Below are 24,455 nucleotides of genomic sequence, written 5' to 3' on the forward strand. Positions count from 1 at the left end.
GTCAAATTCACAATTGGCCTACTGCAGGGACCCATAGGGTTAGTCGTTTTTATCATTCAAAATAAAGTTTGCAGATGGTTTTCAAAATAAGAGTAGGTCCCATATTATTGCTGGGCAATGTTGGCCTTTTAAAATATGGCATATAAATGAACGCTCAAAACGACACATGGAAAACGTGATTCTGTTGGCCTTTCAGATTAAAACTCACAGATACCCTTCAAAATAAGAAACGTAACTTAGTCCTATATGTTGAAATGGCTGCCAAGCCGTTAAAAGCCCCCAACAAAGTTAATTAACAACTTCAAAACTTCAGTATGGGAATAAATTGGAAATCAAACTAACAGGCACAAAAATATTAAAAAACTTATGTAAAGGATTTTATGGGTTACGTTATTATCGCAAAAGGAAGTTCCACAGCACTAAATGAGTTAGCATTCTTTAAAAATGACAAAATAAAACCAGAAGAATCCTTTAACTTTTATAGTACATAACAAATTCCTCCAGGAATTTTTCCAGTGACACTTTGTAACACAGAGTGATCTGAAAATCTCTTTATTCTTGAGCATTTGGACAAAAACAACGTTTTCAACAACTGATGCCAATTTCTTGCGAGCACTTTTAAGAGTCGAAATCTCTGACGGTGAATTGTAAAACTTGGATTTAGCTGATCATCTCTTTGGGGGAAAGGCCATCAGAGTTATGACTTTATTTGTTGTTGAAAGAAACATTCATATTCAGGCCGTCGCCATGGGGATGTTATGAAGCCGGTTCTTCTGAGTGGTTCCAGGGCAGACGGACCTGTGGCAGCCGGCTGATTCATCCAGACTGGGTTAACTGTTCTTCATCCAAACAGAAGCAGCAGCACAATGCAGACTGAATTCACGCCTATAAGCGGCACTGCAGGACAACACACATCAAGATCAGGTTATTTAAAGACACATTTAACACATTGACATTATGTTCATTCACTTTTTGCAAAACTTTGGCTGTGTTGATGTAAATGGCATAATATTTTAAATTAACTTTATATTTTTCTTTTCAAGTCTTATTTGCCTTCTAAAGGAGACAGTGCAAACTGTGTCCCAATAGCATTTTTAGTCATTTATTCCCATTTGACAGAGATTTTTGATGGCATCACCACGGTAATTTGAATTGATCTTTTTTCTATTGCTGTGTTTGACAGTATAGCTTACAAAGCTCCATAAGTTAAACAAGGATCTATTTCCTGATTTTAGCAGTAAAAATGTTACCATTTTATTGTTTTTTAGCAAAAATGAAAAGAAATGCTTACATCTCATAATGCATGCCTACATTTTGTAGCTATAAATGGTGCTTTTAATGGAACTTTCAGTAGTTCAGTATTTTACATTAGATGCTACACAAAACCTTAAAATACATGAAAGTCAACATGTTACTCAATCTTTCACATATAAAGTGAGGGATTCAAAAATATCCCACCCAACAGTTTTTACATTTTAAAAAATAAGTATTTTTCCATGTAATGTCATATTCAATTAAATAGAATATGCATTCTTGGTTGTCTGATAAAAATAACTTTATGCATGAATTAAACACACTTTTCAGGAAGTCTACATTTCTATGTTAAAAATATATATTTACTGGTCTGATGTTACTCAGAAAAAGTGGAAGATCTTTGACATTTCTGAGTGTTTTCTATCAGATTTTCCACTTTGCACATTCAGGTTATGCTATTGTATATGGTATTTTTTCTAGAAATGTTCTCAGATCAATAAAAAAAAAAAAGTCAGAAATTTTTTGCGGAAATGTAATGTATTCCTATCTACACTGACCCCAACACGCCGTCGCATACATTCTTCTAGGTTTGTGGTTAGATTTAATGTGGCTGACAATTTCATATTTTCTAATGAATACTTCTTTATATATGACAAAGACCCAAGTTAAAAACATAGAAAAACTGATAAAAAGTTACGTAATTTTTTTTTTTAGCCATCTTCTGTCTGAAGTGTGAGAATGTGCAGAGTAAAAAGTAACAAGCACCTCTCATCACTGTCCTCACAGAGCGGATGAGGTTCATCAGCTGGACTTTGATGCCTGGTTCATCACCAAACCCTCCAACGCTTTGGTCCACTCCCCAGCCGACTAACCGGGAGCGAAATCAAACAAACACCAAAACAACACAAATATATAAATAATTCCGTTACATTCTGATACACTCACTAGCCTGTAATTTAGGAAGTTAGCATAAGCTAACAAGTCGGCTACATTCAGTAGTCCTGTCCAACGACTCGAGGAATTTACAACCTAGCTTACTTTTACTGAGGAACCTTTCTTCGTGTAACACAGCGACGGCGTTTATACACAGGAGAGCTGCCTGAATTAGAGAGTACAGCGTAAATGCCATGACAAGTCTACAGCAGCTAACTGCAGGCTAGCTGAATCTCTTTACCTATGACGCGGAGTACGGTGGCCGAGGATGGGAAAATGTGTCAGATTGGTCGAAGTCCGCACTCTTTTCTTTTATTGTTATAATACACAGAATCAAGCTTCGTTTATATTCTGTTAAAATAAAGGCTCCTTTTAATTACAATACTTCACAGAATTACTCATTTTATTTATTTATTTTGTGTGATGTAGAGCATCATTAAAGGGACAGTACTATGTAAAATCAACTTTTTAAAAAAACTACATCATGTTATGTTACTCCCTCGTCAAAAACATAGCTGAAGTGTTGCTTTGATCCTTTCAAGCATTTTTGAGAAATCCTTTAATCTCCATGGCAACCATTCAGCTGTGGAAAACACCTGGTTGGACAAAGCTCCGCCTTTAAGACGCAGCTCCTCCTCTACGGTGCCGTTTCCAAGCTTCTGAGTTTCCGCCTCACATAGCAGCCCTTCCCCTGCCACTCCCCCACTGAGCACCTTCAGACTAGCCAGCAACAATTAGCAAGCACAAAGCAGAGTTTCAGAAGGAGCAGAAGCTTCTTAAAGAGACAGAGGCCCAATTTCAAGGAGCTAAATTACAAAGTCGAATTTCTTTGACATGAATTGCATCTTTATAACAGCTGATGGTAACATACTCGATTGTGCTATAAAATGGGACTATGTGCCCTACAATACACGCAAAACTGCCCCTTTGCATATTTAAACTTTTAAAAAAATTATTCAACAAAAACAGGCAGGTTCATGAGAATAAAAATCTTTATTAGTGTTTTATGAAGTCTGCATAATATGCCACACGCCTGAGAAGCTCATGGTCAAGAAACAAAAAGAAAAAACAGAAGAAGAAAAATAAAAACCTGCTCTATCAATACCGCCCTCTTTTGGTAAAACAACTGCGACGTCTACAGTACTGACTGGTTTGCAAAAAAAGATTACTGTTAAATACACACATAATGTACTACTTTTATGCATACGCACATCTGGTCCCACGTCAGTTTTTATATTGTATTTTTCTTGTGTGTTTGGGTTTTTTTTTCTCTTTTTTTCACATTCACATGTTGTAGGCCAAAGATCAAAACAATGTAACACTGGACCCAAACACATGGTTCAGTTCCTCCCCGCCCCCGAAAAAAAAAAAAAGAAGAAAAAAATAAATCAGAATTCACTAGTTGCACTTCAAGTACAATCTCTAGTGTCGTATGGTAAACACGTGTACATCAACGGGTGGGACTGGGGACATATTTAAACTTGCAACAACCAAGTAATAAGTTTAAGGTAGTAAGTCTCGTTGTACAAGATGTCCTTTAAAGACTGAACGAACACAATACGCACATCAACACACAATGTCCCAGTGTGCAGGCACATTCACTCCCATCCAGTTTAGCTGTAACATTTTAAAAGCCAATTGAATGTAGTCAACTTGCTCGATAAAGCACAAAAAAAAAAAAAGAAAAAAAAAGCTAGAAAGGTCAAATGTGTTTGGACAATAATTACACACACACACAAAAAAAAAGGGTAAAACAAAAATTTTTAAACATCTAAAAAACTGTAACTACAAGGAACTGGATTCAAACTTTCAGTCAAATCTGGGTTTTTTAGCTATAAAGATTTCTTTGGAAAACAAAAAAAAAGGCTAGATATAAGCTACATATGATGTAAGGGCAGTGATTACTTCCTCTTTCCCCCCCACTGAGACAAAAATATGCCGCTTAGAATTTTGGGATAAAATGTAGGAATGATCTACGCTCTCTCTCGTTTTAGAAATTACTGAGGTGTTGAAAATAAAAAATGAATGACGGAAAAATTTATTTTTATTTTTGCATGTGTGTGTACATACACACGCACAAATACAAAAAAGAGAAAAAAGAAGTAGCAAAACAACAGGGATATTGGCTATGGACAGAATGAATTTACTGATGCCTTCAAAGTTCTCCTGATGAGGCGTTCAACCGTTTCGCCTTCCAGAGCTCAAGCAGTCCCAGTGTTGAATATAATAACAATAACAACAAAAAACCCCACAAAAACGTCCAAAAAGAAATTTTGTTTTTGATAACTTCTGATATATTTTCTGGTCCCTGCCCAGCATGCCCTGCAAAACCTGGCTGGAAGCTGGAAAACCAGCCGGATCGGATCGGATGCAAATCAGCTAAAAAGAACGAAGAGTGCCAAAGGTAGACCAAAAAAAAATTTAAATAATAATAAAAAAAAACAATACCAACTACAATAAAACTACAGCCAGTCTGATAGTGCAGTTTTTTTTTTAGAGCTATGGAAATATTCATTTTACTAACATTCCTATATGTCTATCTTGTAGGTATTGTCTTAGTACGACACACTGTGTTAGTTTAAAAAAAGAAAAGGAAATAAATTGGGCGCCATTGTGGCAGAGGCAATTGAATCAAATTTCATAAACACGTTGTGGTATTTCCTTCAGGAGAAAAACGGTCACCAAGGCCATCGTTTCTTCAATAAGCCGCCTCCCGTTGACAACAGAGAAGTCTCCCAGAGAAAAGTAAACTTAGGTTCAGAATAATGGATGTGGTGGGATGGAACAACGAAAAAATATATATATAGATATATATATATCACTTCAGCATTCAGGCAATATTCAACACTGAGAACCTATTCACAGATATTTTTGGTATTTCCTCTACTTCCCAGACAACAACCAATATACATTTTCTTTATTTGTACCACAAATAGATCTAATATTAAGGATTTGGGGCAAAGCAATTTAACAAGGTGCATGACATAGATGGGTAACAAAGTGCCAATCTCTTTTTTTTATTTTTTATTTTTTTTAAGTTTTCCATAAAAAAAAAAAAAGCCTGCATGTGTGTTTATGCGAGTTGAACTATGTGTAGTTGTTCTCCTTCTGTCTGTGTGTGTGTGAAGTTAAAACGGGGATGTGGAACCGAACCACAAATACAACGGAGAATGTTACAAAAACAAATTCTGTTATGATTCCCCCCCTCCCCCAGTTTGGAGTGTAGCCATCTTTGTATCAGGGTTATTTGGGGCGTTTCCTTTGTGGTTTAGGACATACTGGAGCAGCGTGCATTCGGGGTGCCCATCTGGGTGAGAACTTTGTCCAGCCACTGCAGCGGGCCGTTCAGGTGCAGCTCGATCCAGCATGGAGTGCTTGTGACGGTTTGTCGCCTGGAAAATAAATAAATAAATACATTTTTTAAAAATGCAGTTTTGGTCCTGAGTTGTCCCAACATTCCACCTGCTAAAGCTTTAGACATTTAGGGTACTAATCACTTTTCCAAACTCACAGGTGCGTAACAGCATTTTAAGCACATTAGGCAGAGTTTTAAAAAAGTCTGTTAGTTGGTCAGCTAGCAAAAACTAAACATCATCTTGCATAAACTGGAAAGGATTTCAGTTTGCAACTGTGTGAAGGACAATAAATAACATCATTTAAACACTTCTGAAAAGCGGTCCACATTTAAGGTTCTGGGCACAGAAGTAAATTTATGGAATGGAGAAGGTACTGGGAGTGATGGGGCCAGAGGTGGCAGCGGCCTGCAGCAGGATACTATTTGCTAAAGCAGCTCTAAGATTCTCCCAAAGCAATCATAACATGTATTTTCTTTAGCATTTTGCAATGATTATTTACAGTCCAAGTCTCTGGCTAGCATCCCAAGTTACATTTACATAAAACACTTTACAGAAGACTTTTTGTGCCACATATTTAAATCATGGCCAGAGTTTCTGCAGGTTTCAGCAAGTCAAATTTAAGACTTTCAAAAGGCCATTTTAATGCCAGATTTTTTTTATTTTATTTAAACACCAAAGTACTACAAATATATGGGGTGATTGTGAGCTACTACTGGCTTGAATGGGTTGGCAAAAGCAGCGAGCCAGTGGCAAATACAAACATCGCCCAGCCAACCGGGCGTACATTTGCACTTACTCTGGTCGACTTTTAGCCCTGCTAGCTAGCGAAGGCTTAACAGTAGCTAGTTAAAAAACACAATAATGTTGTCTTGCTAATTAACTGAAGACGTTAGCGCACACGGCAGCAGTGAATGCTAGTTGTGACGGTGCTCACCTGTACTCGGCTCCCCAGCCTTTGACGAAGCTCATCCTGATGGTGCACATCCTGGTGAGCTGGTAGACGGCCTCAAAGCCCTGGTTGACCGACTGAGCCAGCAGGGCCGCAAACTCCTGGTTGTTGAAGATTTTTAGATTGCAACCTGAAGGAAGGAAGCCGTGAACCGGGGGGTGCGTTTCAGAGGTTATTTTTGAATAATGCGACAAACTGCTGTTCAGCTTTTTGAGGCTTTTGTGACAGTTTTGAATATAAAACAATGAAGAAGTTTTGAACTTACTTACATTAAAAATAAATGTTAAAAGGAGGTTCATTGTCATAACTGTTCAGTGTAATCTGACTAAACAGTCTGTCAGCCTCCTAAATGCTGCCATTTTCAGCCTCTTACCTGGAGGAATTTTACACACTGTCGCTGGGTGCCAGCCGTACCGCTGGTTGCAGTTTGGACTCTGGACAAAGATAGCACTATCACTCAAGCACTCTGCAAACACCTCCCCTCCAATGTAGTAAAGCCTAACTCCTCTTCCTGTAAAAAAAAAAAAAAAAAAAATATATATATATATATATATCAAATTCATTATGCCTTACAAATAGGAAAACTTGTGAATATGTGCCCCAAAAACCCAGAACTAATTTCCAAACTTCTATCTTACTTAGACATCACTGAGATAAACTTGCAGAATAATTATGAAATGAAACAAATATCCCGCTGACTAAAACCAACCCGCTCAGCCGTGCCGTACCTATGTGCCGCCGAGTCATCTCCACAGTGGCGTTCCTGTTGACGTTGGACAGCAGGCCGAGGCAGAAGCGCTCGGAGTTGGACGGGTCCGTGAACCCGTCCACCGTCAGCGAAGGCTGCGAAGCGTGGAACGTCTCGCCCACGCGCTGGTTGAGCTCGTAGTACGCTATGGAGCACCAGAAGGCCGGCTCCGAGTACGTCACCGGCTGCAGGTCTGCGGGACGGGAGGCACCGCATCGGGAGTTAGCTACAGTCGTCATGGTAACACAAATGCCACCCCCCCCAAAACCGGTCACATGAGCGGACAATTGATCGGATAAAAAACACGCAAAGAAATTGGTGCATTCTTCTGATTTTTTTTTTTTTTATTTGAACAAAATTAGAAATAAATTAAATTATGTAAATAAACAAATGACTCTTTTTTTTTTTTCTTTTTTTTTAAATAAAAACATTTAATTGCCTAAAATGAAACATAGCATTCGTTTAGTGAATAGATGATCATTTGTAGCAAAGGATGCATCTCCAGCTAAAAAAAGAAATTGTTAAATTATTAGTGACTGTAATTAGTAAAGCTCAAAAGGCTCTTAAGATTTTTTTGTTATCGTTACAGAATTTGAACCAGGTGAAGTTAAACCTATAACCATCTGACTTCTAGCTGGAACATATTTACAGACAAAGACGTTTTATTAAATCTTAAATGCAAAATGTTTGTACAGCTTTGGCTTTATGACTGCTCTGAGTGTGCTGCTCTTTTAGCAAATGACCTTTTTTTTGAGTCTATATTCTCCTATTAACCAATTACTAAATGAGTTCACAATTATTTCAAAAATTGATTCATCACAATTAATCATTTCAGCTCCAGTGCCATATACTTGTAAATTGCCGTTTATTCCCCTCAGTAACAAAGGTTCTATATTAAATGATCATTTAATCGTATTGATTAAATGATTAACGACCTAATCACACGGATGCAAAATGTAAACATTGACCTACAGCATATCATCAAGTTTAAAATATCTTCAATTTGAGAATTTCAGCTTTTTATTTCAGTGCCTGTAAGAGCTTGGAAAGAAAATGGCCAAGTCGTATTTTAGTTGTTTTTTTTTGTGCATTGACACAGATAGATGTAAATAATTGCGTTAGATGGGTGGATGATGTCACGTCGTATTTATCGCACATTTGTGACTTAAACTGAACAGAAATCATATTGTGGCGCACTTCATGATATCGGCAAGTGCATCGCCATCTAAACAAATCGATATAATATTGAACAGCGATAAAGCAGGCGGTTCACGTCGTACCCATGCTGTGACTGACCGGAGACAGAGTGCTGGGAGAGAGTTCTTGTGGAGAACCTGAAGCAAAAAACAGAACCAGCAGAAGTTTTACAGCAGATCGTCGCATTATGGCAGCCTTATTCATTTATTGTCATCGCAGCATCAAAACTGATATCTATACACATCACAAAGAACCGCTCACTGTTTAAGTGTCTTGCATTCGGCCTCTCTGCATCTTGTAACATGTTTGGTGAAATTTGTCGTTCAAAGCAACATAAGAAGTTTTAGGAGGTAAAGAGTCAATTCAAAAAAATCCCAGTGTCAAAACAGCAGACGGCAGTCGGAAACAAGTTTCTCAGTAAAACCGAGAAAAGATAATTATTTCATTTACTTCAGAAGATGGACTCGTCATCTGGTGTCTATGGCAACGTTCACACAGCAGGCCTTGATGCTCAGGTCCCATTTTTCTTTTGCTGAAGTTAGTTTTGTGTGTGTGTGTGGTTGTTTAATGCCACTAATTAAACTCAACTGGAGTCAAAAACGTGCATAGAAGAAGAACAGCCATCACTCTGCAACGCACCATTCAGGGAAGTAGGAATGCATGCCGCTGTATTCAATTTTAAAGTTATGTAGCAATAGGAGCAGACAGCTTCATCACAAGATCATAGAAGCTAATAGAACGAAAGCACAACTATAAACAACGGCGTTTTATGGAGCATTGATTTTAACGTCTAAAGAGGAGTCTCTTTTCTCTGACTAAGAAGTCTTAGCTCTACGTCAGAGCCAAGAGTGGTGGGATTGGGATGTTATGCAGTGAAAAGGTCGGATTTGTGTTGCGTTTGGTGGAAAAACGGGGGGAAAAGTTGGGATTGAGTTGAATTTGGATTAAAAAAAAATTAAGAAAATTGGATTGAGTTGCATTTGGGAGAAAGGATAGGGAGAAGAACATAAAAAAGATGAGTTTGGGTCACAATTTGAAAAAAAATAAATAAAAAGGATGTTAGTTGCATCTGGGAGGGGGGGAAGTCGGAGTTGTGTTTCATTTGCCCGCTGTGTGAATGTAGCCCACCTTAACTTTAAACGCTAAGCAAATTCACATGGTCAGTGTTTGTTTACAGCGAGTCATGTTGTTATTGCAGTTCCCACCAATATTCACATCTTTTCCTCAGATTGTGCAGCTCTAAACAGGCGGTTCTGATAATACCATGCCTTCATTTCGGTTCTGATAATACCATGTCTTCATGTCAAAAACAATACCGTCCATCTAATCAGCACCAAGGGAGAAGGACGTGCTAATCTAGGGTACCTGTGTCCATACTTTGATTCATCTGCTGGTCGCTGGCCTCTCCATCCTCACTGATGTAACCCGGTGGAGGCGTGTCTGTTGAGAAAAACGAAAGAAAGCCAGACGATGCTGAATCGGAGTTCCAGACAAAAACTCTTTATCAAACGATGGCGGCAGTCAAAATCCAGGCGGTTCTACCTGGTATATAGTTGTTCGGAGGTTCGATTCCTGCGGGGAAGTTTGTGTTTTCGGGTATGGAATGAGTGTAGTCGTCCAGAGGTGGCAGCTCGGACAGGATTTCTGAGTGTCTTGGCACAAGAACGGGAGGCAGCACTACAGGATGAAACACAGGAAGACGTGAGCTCACTGTGTTGCAAAATGTTTTTTGACTTAAAACCAGATCGAACAGATTTCATAGGAAATAAATGAATAATTAGTTCAGAAAGATTACAAGACTGCCTTGGGAATATCAGCTAATTATATTAAGAATATATTGCGATGTATTTTTTTAAACTAACAGGAAGAGTTTTACTCGAAACAGGAAACTAAACTGTGAGATGTTTTGTTTTAAACTGTAGATGTCTCAGTAGTTTTTTTTGTTTGCTTCTCTGGTCGGTCATCTGCAGTGTCCGTTCAGCTGCTGCTATTTTTCTTTGTTTTACTTGCTAAATGGTCAAAATCAAAGGCCAGCATCTCCATGATCATTTTTGAAGCTCCCGTCTCTACACACTGCCCATCAGGCTGTGATTGATTCTCTAAATCACAGGTGTCAAACTCCAGTCCTCACGGGCCGCTGTCCTGCAGTTTTTAGATGTGCCACAGGTACAAAACACTGGAATGAAATGGCTTAATTACCTCCTCCTGGTGTAGATCAGCCTTGCTAATGACCCAATTATTCTGTTCAGGTGTGGTGCAGCAGAGGCACATCTAAAAGTTGCAGGACTGCGGCCCTTGACGACTGAAGTTTAACACGCCTGCTCTAAATAGTTCAATTAAAAGTGACTTGGTGCTTAACCAAGAACGTTCCAAACAGGGTTTCTCAGATTGTTTACTTTCTCTGCTGGTGACTTGTTTAATAATTTACCACCCAACACATATAAGCGGCGTACGGTTTCTGTTCGCCGTGTTCAGACAAAAAGCTCCAGGACCAAATTCCTTCCTGCGTCAAAACGCAACGCTTTACTTTGCGGTGAACGTCTTAAAACGTTTGCCGACTGCCTCTTCGGCTGCTCTCTGAGCAGTGCTGCTACCAGACGTGTGCGATTTGGCCAACGAGCGTTGCTCTCACCTGGGGTCTCCACCCTCTGGTAGTGGTAGGGGTTGATGCACACCTCGTCCTTCTTGAGGTGGAAGGCGTACTCGCAGGCCTCGATGGCACGCAGCTGGTGGTGGCTGTGAAGGTCCGGCCACCGCCACAGGCGGCAGTAGATGACGTGAGGAAGACCCTTCCTGTGCGAGACCTGCTGGCGGCCATCTAGGGATCTGATTGGACGGCGAACGGCAACAAGGATGTTTTTGACGTCTAATCTTAAAACGCTGTGAAACACCAAACGCGAGTTGAGGATATTCACCTGGTTTGGTCGGAGTAGCTGTACAGGCCTGTCGTGTCCCACTGTTCTATCGTATTTGGTGTACTCAGTCCCCATATTTCAGAGCAATTGCTGTGTGCGGAGAAGAAACACAACCAGACAAAAAAAAGAAACATTAGTAGTTTTTCAGTGTGAATGTGGAAAGTACCTCTTATTGGAGTTCTGTGGCAAAATAAAGCCACCAGATTCAGCTGTGGAAATTAACTTCAAGCAAAAGGGGCCTTTTTGAAGGACTTAAGGAAAAAATAAGAGTGATGTTAAAAAGCCGTTCTCCGTGTTGTGGCTTTGTATTGAACATTAAAAATAGCATTTCTACAGATAAATATCTCAGAACTTATGTGGAGACAGTCAAACAAAATATGGAGTTACTCGGCTGGGGGGTGATAAGTTTTATCACAAGTGATAAAACTTATCACAAGTGATAATAAGCGATAATAAGAACTGGGGGTGCACCAATTACAGTTTTCTGGCCAATCGCTGATTACCAATCTTTAAAAGCCTGACCTGCCGATTTGGCCCATAGCAATTTTTTCTGTCTGAAATGTCGGTAGATGTAGCGAGAAAGTCGCTGAGTTGGCAACAGTGAGGTGACTGTTGTTAACTGCAAGCGTGCAGACTTGACCTTTATTGGTATTTATTTATGTTTCTGGAGAAAATAGTAAAAGTACCAATCCCATCAATGTGGACAGTTTTGGTGGCGTTATAAATATTATCAATTGGAATTTATTATGACAACGATAAACCAAAACTCTTATGCTGACAAATTTATCCTGATAAATGAGAAACGATACGATAAGTGCCCGCCTCAACAAGGAGCACACGCAATGGCACAAAACAGAGGAAATGAGAGGAGGAGGAACGTTTGTCAAAATCATAATTTTAATAATAATTTTTTAAAAACTAGACTCAGAAATTCTTAAAACATTTGCAAAAAGTGTCCAAAAGGGAAAGTTGACAAATGAGCCATTGCTTCATCAGACACACAAACACCAGGAAATTCCTGGAAACAAATCTTTTCCAAAAACGTTCCCGCTGAGCTTTGGTCTGGGTCATCAAGGCCGACCGATAAAGGGGAACGTCTTCTTCTGACCTTTAACAAACCCTGCAGACGCTGTTGGCACAGCGGGAGGCAAACCGTAACATTCAGCTGAACCCGACGCTCAAATACGTCTTTGGAAACGAAGTCAAGTTAGGGAGAGAAACAGGAAAAACAGTTCCCAACCACCAACAAGAGGAGGAAGCTCACCTCGGGATGGTGACACACTTTGTGTTGCAGTTCTGGGAGGTGATGGCCTTCTCCAGCTCATCCAGCTGACCCGTCTTCTTCAGCTTCTTCACCAGGCTTTTCACAGCTTTCTCGCACCACTTCTCCTCTTGGCCGTTCTGCTCGCCGCCTCCCGCTAAACCTGGCCCGGTCGACGTCTTCTTCAGCGTCAGGAGCCTCTTCACCACGGGAGGGGTGAACGGCAAGATGGACGACATCTCGACCCGCCGAGAGCCTCGAGGAGGTTTTGGTGCGAGCTCTCTCTTACCCACGAGGTGGAGGCGCACAGAGGGGAGGGCGAACTTGGAGCTACAGCTTCTTCGGGCCCTTGCCCTCTGGTAATGAGTGAGTCACAGGGTGGAAGCCAACACTAGAAGTCACTCAAAAGATTTGAACACCTTGCAGGGAAAAAAATTAAAACTATTATAAGTCACAAAATCAGAAAGAAAAACATTGTTTTCAAACCTGTGAATATGATCAGAGAAAAATCTAAGGGGAAATGCAACAGTACCGAGTGAGGCTGAATCAATTAATTGTGATTAATCGATTACTGAAACAATTGCCAACTAATTTAGTAATCAATTAATTGCTAACTAGAGTATAGACTCAAAAACCCCCAATTTATTCCCAGCAGTAATTAAGCCAAAACAGTACAATATATATATATACAGTATATATACATTTGTTTTCTATGTATTTCCTCAAGTGGTATAGTTTTAGCTTCACCCGGTTTTAAGCAATAAAATGTTTATTTTATCATTAAAAAAAAGAAAGAAAAGGAAATTTAATTATTTGTTTACTTGCACCTTTAAATGTATTTCTAATGTTGCATTAAAAAAAAAAAAAAAGGGTTAAGTGGTTAAATGAACAACCGGTTTTAAAAATACTATAAAATTGATTAATCATCAGAATAATCAATTTAATCAATTATTAATCAGAATCACAAAAATTCTGCACAAAGTAATCCTTTGTGCTGCACAAAGGATTCCTAAAGTAATCGTTAGCTGCTGCCCTTATATTGAACTGTGTCAAAACCAAACTTTAAAATGAAGGAAATGCAATAGAGTGTCCTGCATGTTTCTTTAAGGCAGTAAAATAAGGCAGTTAGATGTTGTTGTTTTTTAATATCTACAAAGCATGTGTTCCCAACCTTCATCTCATCTTTAACAAACCCAAAACACGCTGTTTAAACAAGACACCGTTTGTCGAGCTGCACTGATGTACTTCACAAACACAAAATCCAACTCAACTCTTTTCAGCAGCTGACCCGAGTCAGCTCCGATCCAAGTAAAATCGGGGGATTTGGATGAAAATCGGGGTATCACTATATTTAGACATGTTAGTCTGGAAATAATTATACAGCTTTAACGATAAACTGCCAGCAGAGTCATATTAAGTAAAAATAAACCAAAGTCATTAAGTCAGATCTCAACGATCAAAAGAAATTAGAGGCTCATCTCAAATTGTAAACTATGACACAACTGGCTAATTTCGCTGGTAAGCTCTGAATTAAACCTATTGTACAAAACGGAGTGCTCCATACTGATGTCCACTGTGGTCTCTAAACTTTCCCAAGAGTAACAAAAACCTCCCAAAAACTTAACCAGAATCACCACAATCTGATGCTAAACAAGAGATTTAGTGACCAGGAGAACTGTCCATCTAATATTAGCCCGTCACAGGCGTCCGAGCTAACTGGCTCGTAAGCTAACATAACTGCAGGACTTCCGTTTCCAAACAAAACAAATGTACGAGCCCGATAAGCAACTGAAAGAATGCTGCTAAATGACTAAAATCGGCTAGTATATATTGCGACAAGGCCAGCCGAGCTACAAGAACCTGGTTGCCCTGAGAGGGCCAACTGCTAGCTGCCTGGAGGGGGGCCTGCGGGGCTCAAACCACAACACCACAATGACTAGCGTTAGCTTCCCACATTTCCAAAGAACATTTGTTAAAATAACAGGTGGTAAAGAAAAGCAGGTACATGTTAGAGATGCAAGTTCGGTTAATTACTCATGCAAACGCGAGCTAAAGGAGCTGACGTTAGCTTCACGGAGCTAGCAGTCAGCTTGTTATCAAAAATCCTTTTGTTGTGATTCGCGGAAAACCCTCTTGTGCGCAACAGTCCAGTGGGGCTACTTCGGCACCTAGCGAGTTTTACACAAAACCCATCTGATTCAGGCCGAGTGTTTTATGAGTAATATTTTTTAATTAACTGTTTGGGGACGTACATGCAACGTTTCTTCATTTCAACACAGCCTCCCATCTTTTTCCTGAAAAATCTGCATCTAGGTCTGTTAGCATCTTGGACGAACTCTTCCAAACAGAGTTGAGGCTCCCGCTGGCTAACGGAGCTAACCGCAGCTTCCAAACATCACACTCCCAAGCCGAAAAGGCAACGAAAAGCCTTTCAATAGTTACCCCAGCTTTGCAGTCCAAGGCTCCGCTTCAGCAGCGGCTACCGTCCGGAGACCTGTAGAAACACTCATAAAAGTATTTTCTGAGAACAATTCAGCAGCCAAATCATACAGGGGCTCCTCTCAAGTTGCTACCAGCGCTACAGTTGCCGAGTTAGCTGAGTTAGCTACACCGGAACAGGCTACAAACGTCACAGTGACGCAAGAACTCTTAATTGCTCCTGATTGGACACAGAAATCTGTTCGTTCTTTGATTTTGAGTCTTTTTGTGCCGAAATTCAGAAGTGAGGCGACGATAACAGTGGACACAGTAATTTGACTAAATACCATTAATCTACATCAAGATTAATGGATGTACAAGAAAGAAAGAAAGAAAGAAAGAAAGAAGGAAAGAAAGAAAGGAAGAAAGATGAACAAAGTTACCATGTTCAGTGCTTGCTTTCTTAGCAGTCTTATGATTGAGACAGGTAGCCCAGTGTTCAAAACCGCAACTCATAAGGGGAGGCCGAAAATAAGATTTGTTTTCAAATTGTTGTTAGTAGTTCATAGTTTTCTTTATGTCATGTCCAAAAACCTCTTAATCCAGAACAATGCTTCTACATTGTTCTGGATTAACCACATCCAGAATCTAAAGTCATTTTCATATAACCTCTAAAGAACATGAGAGGAGTATTGTCACCGTCACACTAATCACCTTTTCCAACAGCAATATTAGCTCCAACCACAGATTTTTATGTTTTTAAGGTCAACAGGTAAAATAAATATTTTTACAGATGTATTTATATAACTATTTATTTATATACATATAAAAAACCTTAACCATTTAGGTCAAATATTAAACATTTAAAATATGTCTAAGTAACATTTTAACAACTTTCCTTTCATGTTTGGAATCATGTTATTTTTGACCCTTAAAAAGATGGCTAGTCAGTGGGTGGAGTTAAACCAGCAATATACAAAGATGGCTTAAGTCTCATGTCTAATTATTGGGAAGGGTATCCAATCAAATAGTTGCTTCAGAGGCCTCACTTTATTATGAAGTCAATTATTAGTCACAGTTCATCAATTCAGGATCCAGCACATGGACTCTGAAATATTTAAATAAATACAAAAATAATTTGATGTGATTTTAACAATTATTTCTTTACATTAATTTACATGTAGTTTAAATAAATTAGCACACACGCAATTCTTAACATTTGGCTATGTATTTTGTGAATTGTGGCATTTTTTGGCACTCCGTACAGCTGCTCCTAACATCTCCAGCAGCTCTGCCCCTGTGTGCAATCAGGCTCAATTGGCTGTATCTGGTGCCTTTATAAGCTGCCTGGCCAGAACGTCCTGGCTTCTGGTTTGTTTCGACTTGCCTGTGGCAATGGGTGGTCAGTTATGGCTTTGTGTGGGCTTGCTGGCACTGTTTTTACAAGGTAAGCAACCATTTTCCCCCACAACTTGGGCGTGTGTTTATATGTTCATGATTTTGTTTCTTCTCTTCCCCAGCTGGAAGCTGTCTTAATCGTTGCAGAATGGGATATAGTCTATGCAAGGATGGCTTAGAATGTATTTCCTACAACCATGTGTGTGATGGAGAGGAGGACTGCAAGGATGGTTCTGATGAACAGAACTGTGAAGCAGGATGCAGTGCTGGTATGACTGGAAGTGCTAACTGGGAGTGTAGCCTTCTTTACACCAGGCAAAAACTTGCTGATACTGGAATTTGACATGTAGAGCTGGGCTCAAGATTGTGTGAACTTGGCCCATAAATTGAGCTCAGATTAACATTAACTTGTATTCCTAGTATCATGAATGAAATGAACTATGTACTGTTCACAAGTTTCTCAATTAACTAAACTTGACACATTCATATTTTTTTGTTTTCAAGGTGGGGGGGGCTACTGCTCAGTATTAACTTGAAATTATGTAGCTTTCCTTTTTTGCATGTAACTTATTTTTTGCTAAAATTTGTGCATCTACAAACATCCTACATGGCTATATTGCTGGCCAAATGTGGGTTGCCATAACGCTTTCAGTGAAGTCTTATTGCAATTTTTTAAAAGTTCAACCAAATGCCTGTTTCCAAACAGACCAGTTCCAGTGTGCCCATGGTAAGAAGTGTATAGACAAAGATCAGGTATGTGATGGTGTACCTCAGTGTCAGGACCGCTCGGATGAACAGCAATGCCGGAAACACCCTGAAGACTGCGCTCACCACTGTGATGAGAAGAGCCACTGCCTGCCTGCAAACTTCATCTGTGATGGAGAGAAGGACTGTCTGGATGGCACCGATGAGGCAAACTGTGGTATGTGGCTTCTGTTTTGATCTTTGACTCTAGGGTGGGCAGTTTTCATCTTCAATAGTGTGTGTTGCATGGTTTTCAGAGGACCAAGAGGAAGCTGGAACAATTGCAGGACCTACACCGGCCCCTTCCGGTCAGTCTCGTCCCCTCAGATGTGGTTTGGGCTCCCAGATGTGTAAAGACAAGTCAGACTGTGTCCATTACAATCATGTCTGTGACGGAGAACCAGACTGCAGAGATGGCTCAGATGAGGAAGATTGTATCTCAGAATGTGGAACTGGTAGGTGACCTGAACTGGCTATAATCTGCTTCAAGTAAACTCTTAAGCCACAACTAGTGGGATAGGCGCTTACTATACCACCATTGCAGAAAGGCATCTTGTAGTGGTGACCGCTACACCTTGCATTCATATTTTGGTACTCTTTTGTCTGAATGACTTTATAATCCTGCTACAGACCAGTTCCAATGCACCCATGGAAGAAAATGTATTGAGAGAAGTAAAGTGTGCGACGGCGAGCCACAATGCCAGGACCGCTCTGACGAACTTGACTGTGCCAAGCGCATGGAGGGTTGCGCTCATCTGTGTGACGAAAACAGCCGCTGCGTCCCCGACAGTTTCCTGTGTGACGGGGAGCGGGACTGCAGCGACGGCAGTGACGAGGCAACCTGTGGTATGCTTGCACGACTTCACAACTTGTGTCGCTGCTCCTTCGCAGTGCTCTAACATGCTATGGCCCTCCTGTAGCTGATGTGCAGTGCAGCTCTACAGAGTTTAAGTGCCTCAGTGGCCAGTGTGTTTTGGCCTCAATGCGTTGTGATGGTCACCCTGACTGCTGGGATCGCTCGGATGAGGACGGCTGCACCAAGCCACCGGTCTGCACAACCAAACATCGCTGTCCTCACAGCAAGGAGTGCTTGGTGCAGGAGTGGCTCTGTGATGGAGACCAGGACTGCAAAGATGGCTCAGATGAAAAGGTGCTGGTTAATGCACTTTCTTTCCTCACTCTGGAGTTGCACAAGGACTCTAGCATGATGGTATCCTTCTACTGTAGGATTGCCCTGTGACACCAGTCAGCTGTGGTGCCTTCCAGTGGTCTTGTAAATCAAAGACCCAGTGTATTCCTACGGTCTGGAGATGTGATAAGATTAAAGACTGTGACGATGGTAGTGATGAGACGGAATGTGAGTATATGCATATTTAACTGTAATTGAAAAAATTTCATAATGCATAGTTTGCTTTACATAATAGATGACCAGAGACTTTAAATGATTGTGCTATTAGTTCCTAGAATTCTGACTTTATTTTTTTTTTTTGTAAAACTTAAACTTCCCAGGTGGAATGGGAACATGCCTCCCTCATGAGTTCCAGTGTGGCAGCCAGGAGTGTCTGGATCCAGTCCTAGTCTGTAATGGCATTACTAACTGTGCAGATGGTTCAGATGAGGGGGGCAGCTGCCAGATTGCGTGTACTGTAGCTGACCGCTGTACACAGGGCTGCCACAGCACACCCCAGGGACCGGTGAGAGGCCACTTAATATGTGTAAACCAAAGCGGTGAAAAGACATCAAACTGTACAGCAGTGGATTGACTTTATGTGAATCTTGTATTCTATTTATAGCGCTGTCGATGCACAGCAGGGTACAGGCTGATGGAAGACGGTCAAACATGCGCTGATGTAGATGAGTGTGACGACCAGGCACAAAGTGTGTGCAGTCATCTGTGTATTAATGCAGCTGGGTCATACAAGTGTGAGTGCCAGCCAGGATTTATAATGGAGGCAGATGAATACCAATGCAAAATCACAGGTAAAGCATCCAAACATTTGGGGGGAGGAATAAGGTGAACTGTTTTCTCAACAGTTGTTGTATCTTGAACTCTTAAAGTCTACAAGAGGAGTTTGTCCCAAACTTATCTTTTGAAACCTTGTGTACATTCATAAAGTTTACACATTGTAATTTGCTCCTTATACCGTGTATATTGTTGCAATCTCTTCATAGGCGAACCATTCCTGTTGGCATCTGTCCAGACAGAGTTGTACATGTATGGTTTGCGCACTGGAAGCCTAGATGTCTTGTCTTCATCTGCCAAAAGGGCAATCTTGTCTATAGACTATGACTGGCGAGACCAGAAGGTCTTCTGGGTTGGTGTGGACACTGAAACGATCAGGTGGTCTTCTATGGACCAGAAGACTACAGGAATTCTCACTAAAGGTTGGGGGTGGCAAAACACTTTTTCGGACATCTGAATCAGTTTAAAGCATAATCTAAATGCTCCTCTTAAAGGTGTCCGGGCAGATTCTGTAGCTGTAGATTGGCTTGCAAGGAACCTGTACTGGATTGATGGTGTAAAAAGTCAGATTGTTGCCATCAGCCTCACAAAAGCATCTGTCAAGTCACTGGACCAAAGCATCATCCTGGATGAAGAGTTGGACCAGCCTCGCTCTCTGGCCCTACTACCACAAAAAGGGTTGGCTTAAAAAAAAGAAACTTAAAAATTAAAAACTGTACCGAGCTGACATTCATACTTATCCTCTCTTAGGCTGATGTTTTGGACAGAAATTGGCAACTTGGTTAAGATTGAACGAGCTGGCATGGATGGGTCTGAGAGGAAGGCAATCGTGAACACCAGTTTGGGCTGGCCAGGTGGCATTACAGTAGACGTCCTTTCAGAAAGGGTTTTCTGGACAGATGAACGACTGAATGCAATTGGGTCTTCCACGCTAGACGGTGATAATGTGAAGGTAAATGAAGCCAAAAGTTTTCTCAGGATTAACTGGCTTTGAAAGCCTCCCCAATAAAGTAACCCAACAAAGTTCATCAATTTAAAGCACTTGATCCTCTTTCAGATTTTCCAGCTGAAGGAGACTACCAATCCCTTTTCTGTGGCTGTATTCAATGACTTGCTTTACTGGTCTGATGCAAAGAGGAGAGTGGTGCAAGCTGTTGACAAACTCTCTGGGAAGAACAGGCAGGTTATCCTGAAGAGACCTGGCCAACCTTTTGCTATTAAGGTGAGTTTTGTCTAATTTAGAACTGTAAATGCATGCTTGAGCTGAATCTGATGTTATAGAAGATCCTAACTTTTTACAGTAGTATTCTGCTGCAATGTCTTCCACTGTCAAGTGCAAACCTTGGCTTGCTGAAAACCAGTTTCTGATTTCCCAATTTTTAGATCATACATCCAATAATGCAGATGGACACTGAGAGCCCATGCAAGAAGATGGCCTGTTCCCACATGTGCGTTTTGGCACCAAGACGCAAGGCTGTGTGCAAGTGTCCCAGTGGCCTGTCTCTGGCTGAAGATGGTCTGCTCTGTTCTAGTCTGCCCAAATCAACATTCCTGCTGCTGTTGTCGCCACCTACTGTCACAAAGGTTTGCTCTAGCTGTCAGTTGTGAAGTTGCTTTAAATTCAGACTTTATATTTTCTGTGCCTAGCTCTAAAAGTATGAAGGAGAATGCAGAAAAGCATGGTGACTAGGTTGCCTGTAAGATGGAACACAAGGGGTTATTTTGTGTAGCACTATTCAAACCAATTCAAAGTCTTCTACAGGACCAAGGGAATATGGGAAAATCGGTTCTGGTCCTGCTAACTCAGTCAGCAGCTCTCTGAAGACCTTGGCATTAGATGCTAAGGTCGTGTCAGAAATTCTAACTAAAGACAAATTGACTCTTGAACCAGTGGAACGTCAAAATTCTTTAATGTGGCATAAGTGCAGTCAAGAAACTGATTTTAATGACCTGCATAACTAATTTATTTCTGCAGATCTATTTTCAAGCCCAACAGGCAACAGAGTTAAAAGGCTGGCCTGAGCATTTTCCAATAACAATCCCTGGTGTAGGTGATGCAAAGATCATGGACTACAGCGCACATGACAACACTCTGGTCTTGACGGATGCCAGCGCAACTTCAATAAAGTCCTTCAAACTGAGGAACTCGGTCTTGGTTGCTAAAGGGCAGATTCTCAAACTGCTAGATGACCAAATCACTGCCATGGCCCTTGACTGGGTGACCCTTAATATATACTGGAGCAGCAACAAACAGTCCCGACTGCAGGTTACGTCAAAAACCGGGGCATACACAGCCATTCTAATAAAAGATGGGATTGCTGGAGTGGGTTCCATTGCCCTTCATCCTAAAAGTGGGCAAGTTTGCTTTACCAATTTAAATCTGAAAGATGCTGGCAGCAAGGCCACAGTAGAATGTGCTTACATGGATGGCGGAAACCGAAAAGTCGTGTGGAAAGATGCAGTTCAACCCACATCTCTAGTCTTTTCCAGTACTGGGGACACGATCTACTGGGCTAACGCAGGTACAAGTACATGAGAATAAAGTTGTTGTTTTGTTTTTTTTCCTTTTTTATTTTTTTTAAGTGACCCAAATGTTTCACAGGAATGGGGAAAATCAGTCTTGTCAAGACTGATGGCTCTGGATACAAGGAACTAGAGACTGGTGATGGGCTGACTGCCGTAGCTCTTGGTGACATGCCAATCTGGATGACTGTCGGTGGTAATGTCAATGACCGCTGGAGGGAACATGCTACCTCAAACATTTTAAAATTTAAATGGTATATTTCTAAATGGCATGCCTGTCAATTACCCTCAGATATGACCAGACTCTGGTACAGAGAAGATCAGCAGCAAAAACTATGGTTTGAGGTGGGCACAAAAGTACTTGGCTTGAAAGCCTACAGCAATTCTACTCAGTCAGGTAAGTGACAACTAAATTCTCAAGGGGATTTGGTGCTGCTTTAAAATTCTAAGGTCAAGTCTCATTCTCTTCAGGTACCAACCAGTGTGCAGCGAACAATGGCAACTGTTGGCATCTGTGCCTCGCCACCCCAACAGGACGGACGTGCAAATGTGCCCATGACTTCAATGCAAAAGACACAAACTGCAGCACTGATCAAAGCTGCTCAGCTGGTGGTAGAATATGTCTGGACCAAACCTGCCTGCTAGCTGAGAAATTCTGCGACGGGCATGCTGACTGCGCCGATCACTCGGATGAAAACTGTATGTAACCTTTAAAATGGGTAAGCTGTACAGCTAGCTTCAAATTTCACTAAACCGCTGCTTGAAACTGGCTTTTGTTAAGGTGCTGATGCCAAGCAACAGTCGGAAACAAAGGTCTCTACTCCAAGTACACCTACTCTTCACACTCCATCCTCAAAGATGAACCCGGGCAATGCCGTAGAGGAAAACCATGAGGTCCTGGAGGCGGCGGAGTGCAGACAGAATCGTTGCAGTGGGAAAGGGCACTGTGTGAAAATTGATGGGGTCACTACATGCAAATGTTCAAAGGGCTACAGTGGGGTGTCTTGTCAAGACATTGCACCAAAAGGCATGAAGGGCCCCATCATCTATGGTGCCGCAGGTCTCTGTGGCGTAGTTCTCATTGCTGTGATGGCAGTGGTCCTCAAAAAGAATGTCTCAAGGTTTCTACACTTATTCTGAATTTAAAGTGTACATATTCTTGGTGCCACAAATGTAATGGTGTCCCTCTGAATACAGAGGAGGGAGACCGGATGCAACAGTGGAAACCAGCATGTCTGAACTGGAGAAAAAAGTGGAAACCACAACTGGTGCACAGAATGCCCAGGCAACTTCAGAGAAGAAAGAGGTGACATGATGAACATGGAATCTGTTTACTCCTGTTTTAGCTGATCTAATGTCCTGTTATCTCTTGCAGGGACCAGTATCTTCTGTGGATTAATTCATAACTTTTTAATAAAGAGTTTGCATTTTCAGTTGGCTTGAGGTGTCTTCAATATTTAAAACACTTTGTGCAAAAAAAAAAAATTGACACTTATTTGGCAATGTCTCTGCTGCTCAGATGTGCATGAGGATGTGGTGCAATTGGCAACTGTGAATTATCCGACAGTCTTCCAAAGGGCTTTGGTTGCTTAAAATATGAATTCCAAGTTGTGAAAAGGTAAATTGTCATTCTAAAGTGCTTAAACACATGTAGAGCACCCCAGAAGGGAATTCCGTGACCTAAGAGGAAGCTCTGAAATGGGAACGAGGGCTAGAATCTCTGCAGTCAAACATGGCACTAACCTGCCTAAGATTTTACTCAAATTTCAGGTGAACCAAAGCTTTACGCCTACTGTCCACTTCAAGAACACAAACGAGACAACTGGGGTGCAGACTACTTGCTGACATTTTACAAGCTGAGACTGCTCATGTCAAACCTGGAAGCTGAGGAGCAGATGCTCACACTGAAAGCTGTCGGCTAACAGGAAGCAAAGCAAGATTTGATGACTGGAAGACAATTTGGTCTGGTAACAATTCTGCATAAGCCTACTTCATTCCTGCTTGACAGGGTGGGGGATATACTGTATATATATTTTTTTGGCCCCTTCATAATTAAATGCCACACCCTGCTTAAATAACATTGTTTATCCTTTTGGCAATGTTTCAATCTTTTGTTGGCCACTTCCAGTAAGGAAAAGGTCCATGTCATAAAGCTTGGAACATATCCAACTAGCTTTTAAAGCCAGCACTCTACCACATCACCTATGGGATATGGTGGAACATGAGTTGTACCTCATTGAGCAGGAACTGCATGTCAATATGGACCAATGTTTGCCCTAAATTTATCCCATAAAAGGTGGTTCAAGGTGTACCTAGTAGTGCTGGGGTCTCAAACGCCAATCCTGGAGCTCCACTGTCCTGCAACCTTTAGATGTGCCTCTGCTGCACCACACCTGAATAGCATAATTAGGTCATTAGCAAGGCTCTGGAGAACTGATCTACACAAGGAGGAGGTAATTAAGCCATTTCATTCTGGGCATGCCGTGGTGGCGTAGTGGTTAGCGTGACCCATATTTGGAGGCCTTGAGTTCTCAACGCGGCCGTCATGGGTTCGACTCCCGGACCCGACGATATTTGCCGCATGTCTTCCCCCCTCTCCTTCCCAGTTTCCTGTCAGCCTACTGTCATGTATGGGACACTTATATGACAGTAGGCTGTCTTATATTTTTTTACCCCCTGGAGGGGTGAAAAAATTAAGCCATTTCATTCCAGTGTTTTGTACCTGTGGCACATCTAAAACCTGCAGGAGTGGGTACTAGGTACACCTTGCTTTACATGCAAGGTGTATTTGGAGCT

At 41.1% G+C, this 24,455-nt stretch overlaps 3 protein-coding genes across 6 annotated transcripts; 1 reads left to right on the plus strand and 2 right to left on the minus strand.

The window, feature by feature from the left end:
* Positions 1 to 536: 536 nt before the first annotated feature.
* On the minus strand, positions 537 to 2,467 carry LOC114155263 (immediate early response 3-interacting protein 1). Its single transcript, XM_028035064.1, has 3 exons — positions 2,293 to 2,467; positions 2,020 to 2,121; positions 537 to 897 (listed from the first exon to the last, which is right to left on the minus strand). The coding sequence occupies exons 1-3, from the start codon at positions 2,381 to 2,383 to the stop codon at positions 842 to 844; spliced, it is 249 nt and encodes an 82-aa protein (XP_027890865.1). The 5' UTR covers positions 2,384 to 2,467; the 3' UTR covers positions 537 to 841.
* A 694-nt stretch (positions 2,468 to 3,161) lies between these two features.
* Positions 3,162 to 15,243, minus strand: LOC114155259 (mothers against decapentaplegic homolog 2). 4 transcript variants are annotated; one of them, XM_028035057.1, is made up of 11 exons: positions 15,056 to 15,243; positions 12,617 to 13,032; positions 11,353 to 11,442; positions 11,070 to 11,263; positions 9,980 to 10,114; positions 9,815 to 9,877; positions 8,521 to 8,574; positions 7,221 to 7,433; positions 6,866 to 7,003; positions 6,478 to 6,622; positions 3,162 to 5,579 (listed from the first exon to the last, which is right to left on the minus strand). In XM_028035057.1, the coding sequence occupies exons 2-11, from the start codon at positions 12,850 to 12,852 to the stop codon at positions 5,456 to 5,458; spliced, it is 1,392 nt and encodes a 463-aa protein (XP_027890858.1). In that variant the 5' UTR covers positions 12,853 to 13,032; positions 15,056 to 15,243; the 3' UTR covers positions 3,162 to 5,455. The 4 variants fall into 4 exon arrangements, with proteins under 4 accessions (XP_027890858.1, XP_027890855.1, XP_027890857.1 ...); XM_028035054.1 differs by having other exon boundaries at positions 9,803 to 9,877; positions 15,056 to 15,242; XM_028035056.1 differs by having other exon boundaries at positions 9,803 to 9,877; positions 12,617 to 12,969; positions 15,164 to 15,169.
* A 1,080-nt stretch (positions 15,244 to 16,323) lies between these two features.
* lrp13 (low-density lipoprotein receptor related-protein 13) lies at positions 16,324 to 23,092 on the plus strand. The gene is made up of 21 exons (XM_028032813.1): positions 16,324 to 16,478; positions 16,552 to 16,698; positions 17,136 to 17,351; positions 17,431 to 17,628; positions 17,804 to 18,019; positions 18,094 to 18,323; positions 18,401 to 18,530; positions 18,683 to 18,867; positions 18,967 to 19,153; positions 19,346 to 19,558; positions 19,631 to 19,814; positions 19,887 to 20,088; positions 20,194 to 20,358; positions 20,520 to 20,720; positions 21,112 to 21,658; positions 21,739 to 21,855; positions 21,952 to 22,056; positions 22,131 to 22,358; positions 22,441 to 22,780; positions 22,857 to 22,965; positions 23,035 to 23,092. The coding sequence occupies exons 1-21, from the start codon at positions 16,427 to 16,429 to the stop codon at positions 23,056 to 23,058; spliced, it is 3,996 nt and encodes a 1,331-aa protein (XP_027888614.1). The 5' UTR covers positions 16,324 to 16,426; the 3' UTR covers positions 23,059 to 23,092.
* The last annotated feature ends 1,363 nt before the right edge of the window (positions 23,093 to 24,455 follow it).

The sequence above is a fragment of the Xiphophorus couchianus genome, chromosome 12, assembly GCF_001444195.1.
Source record: "Xiphophorus couchianus chromosome 12, X_couchianus-1.0, whole genome shotgun sequence".
NCBI lineage: Eukaryota > Metazoa > Chordata > Actinopteri > Cyprinodontiformes > Poeciliidae > Xiphophorus > Xiphophorus couchianus.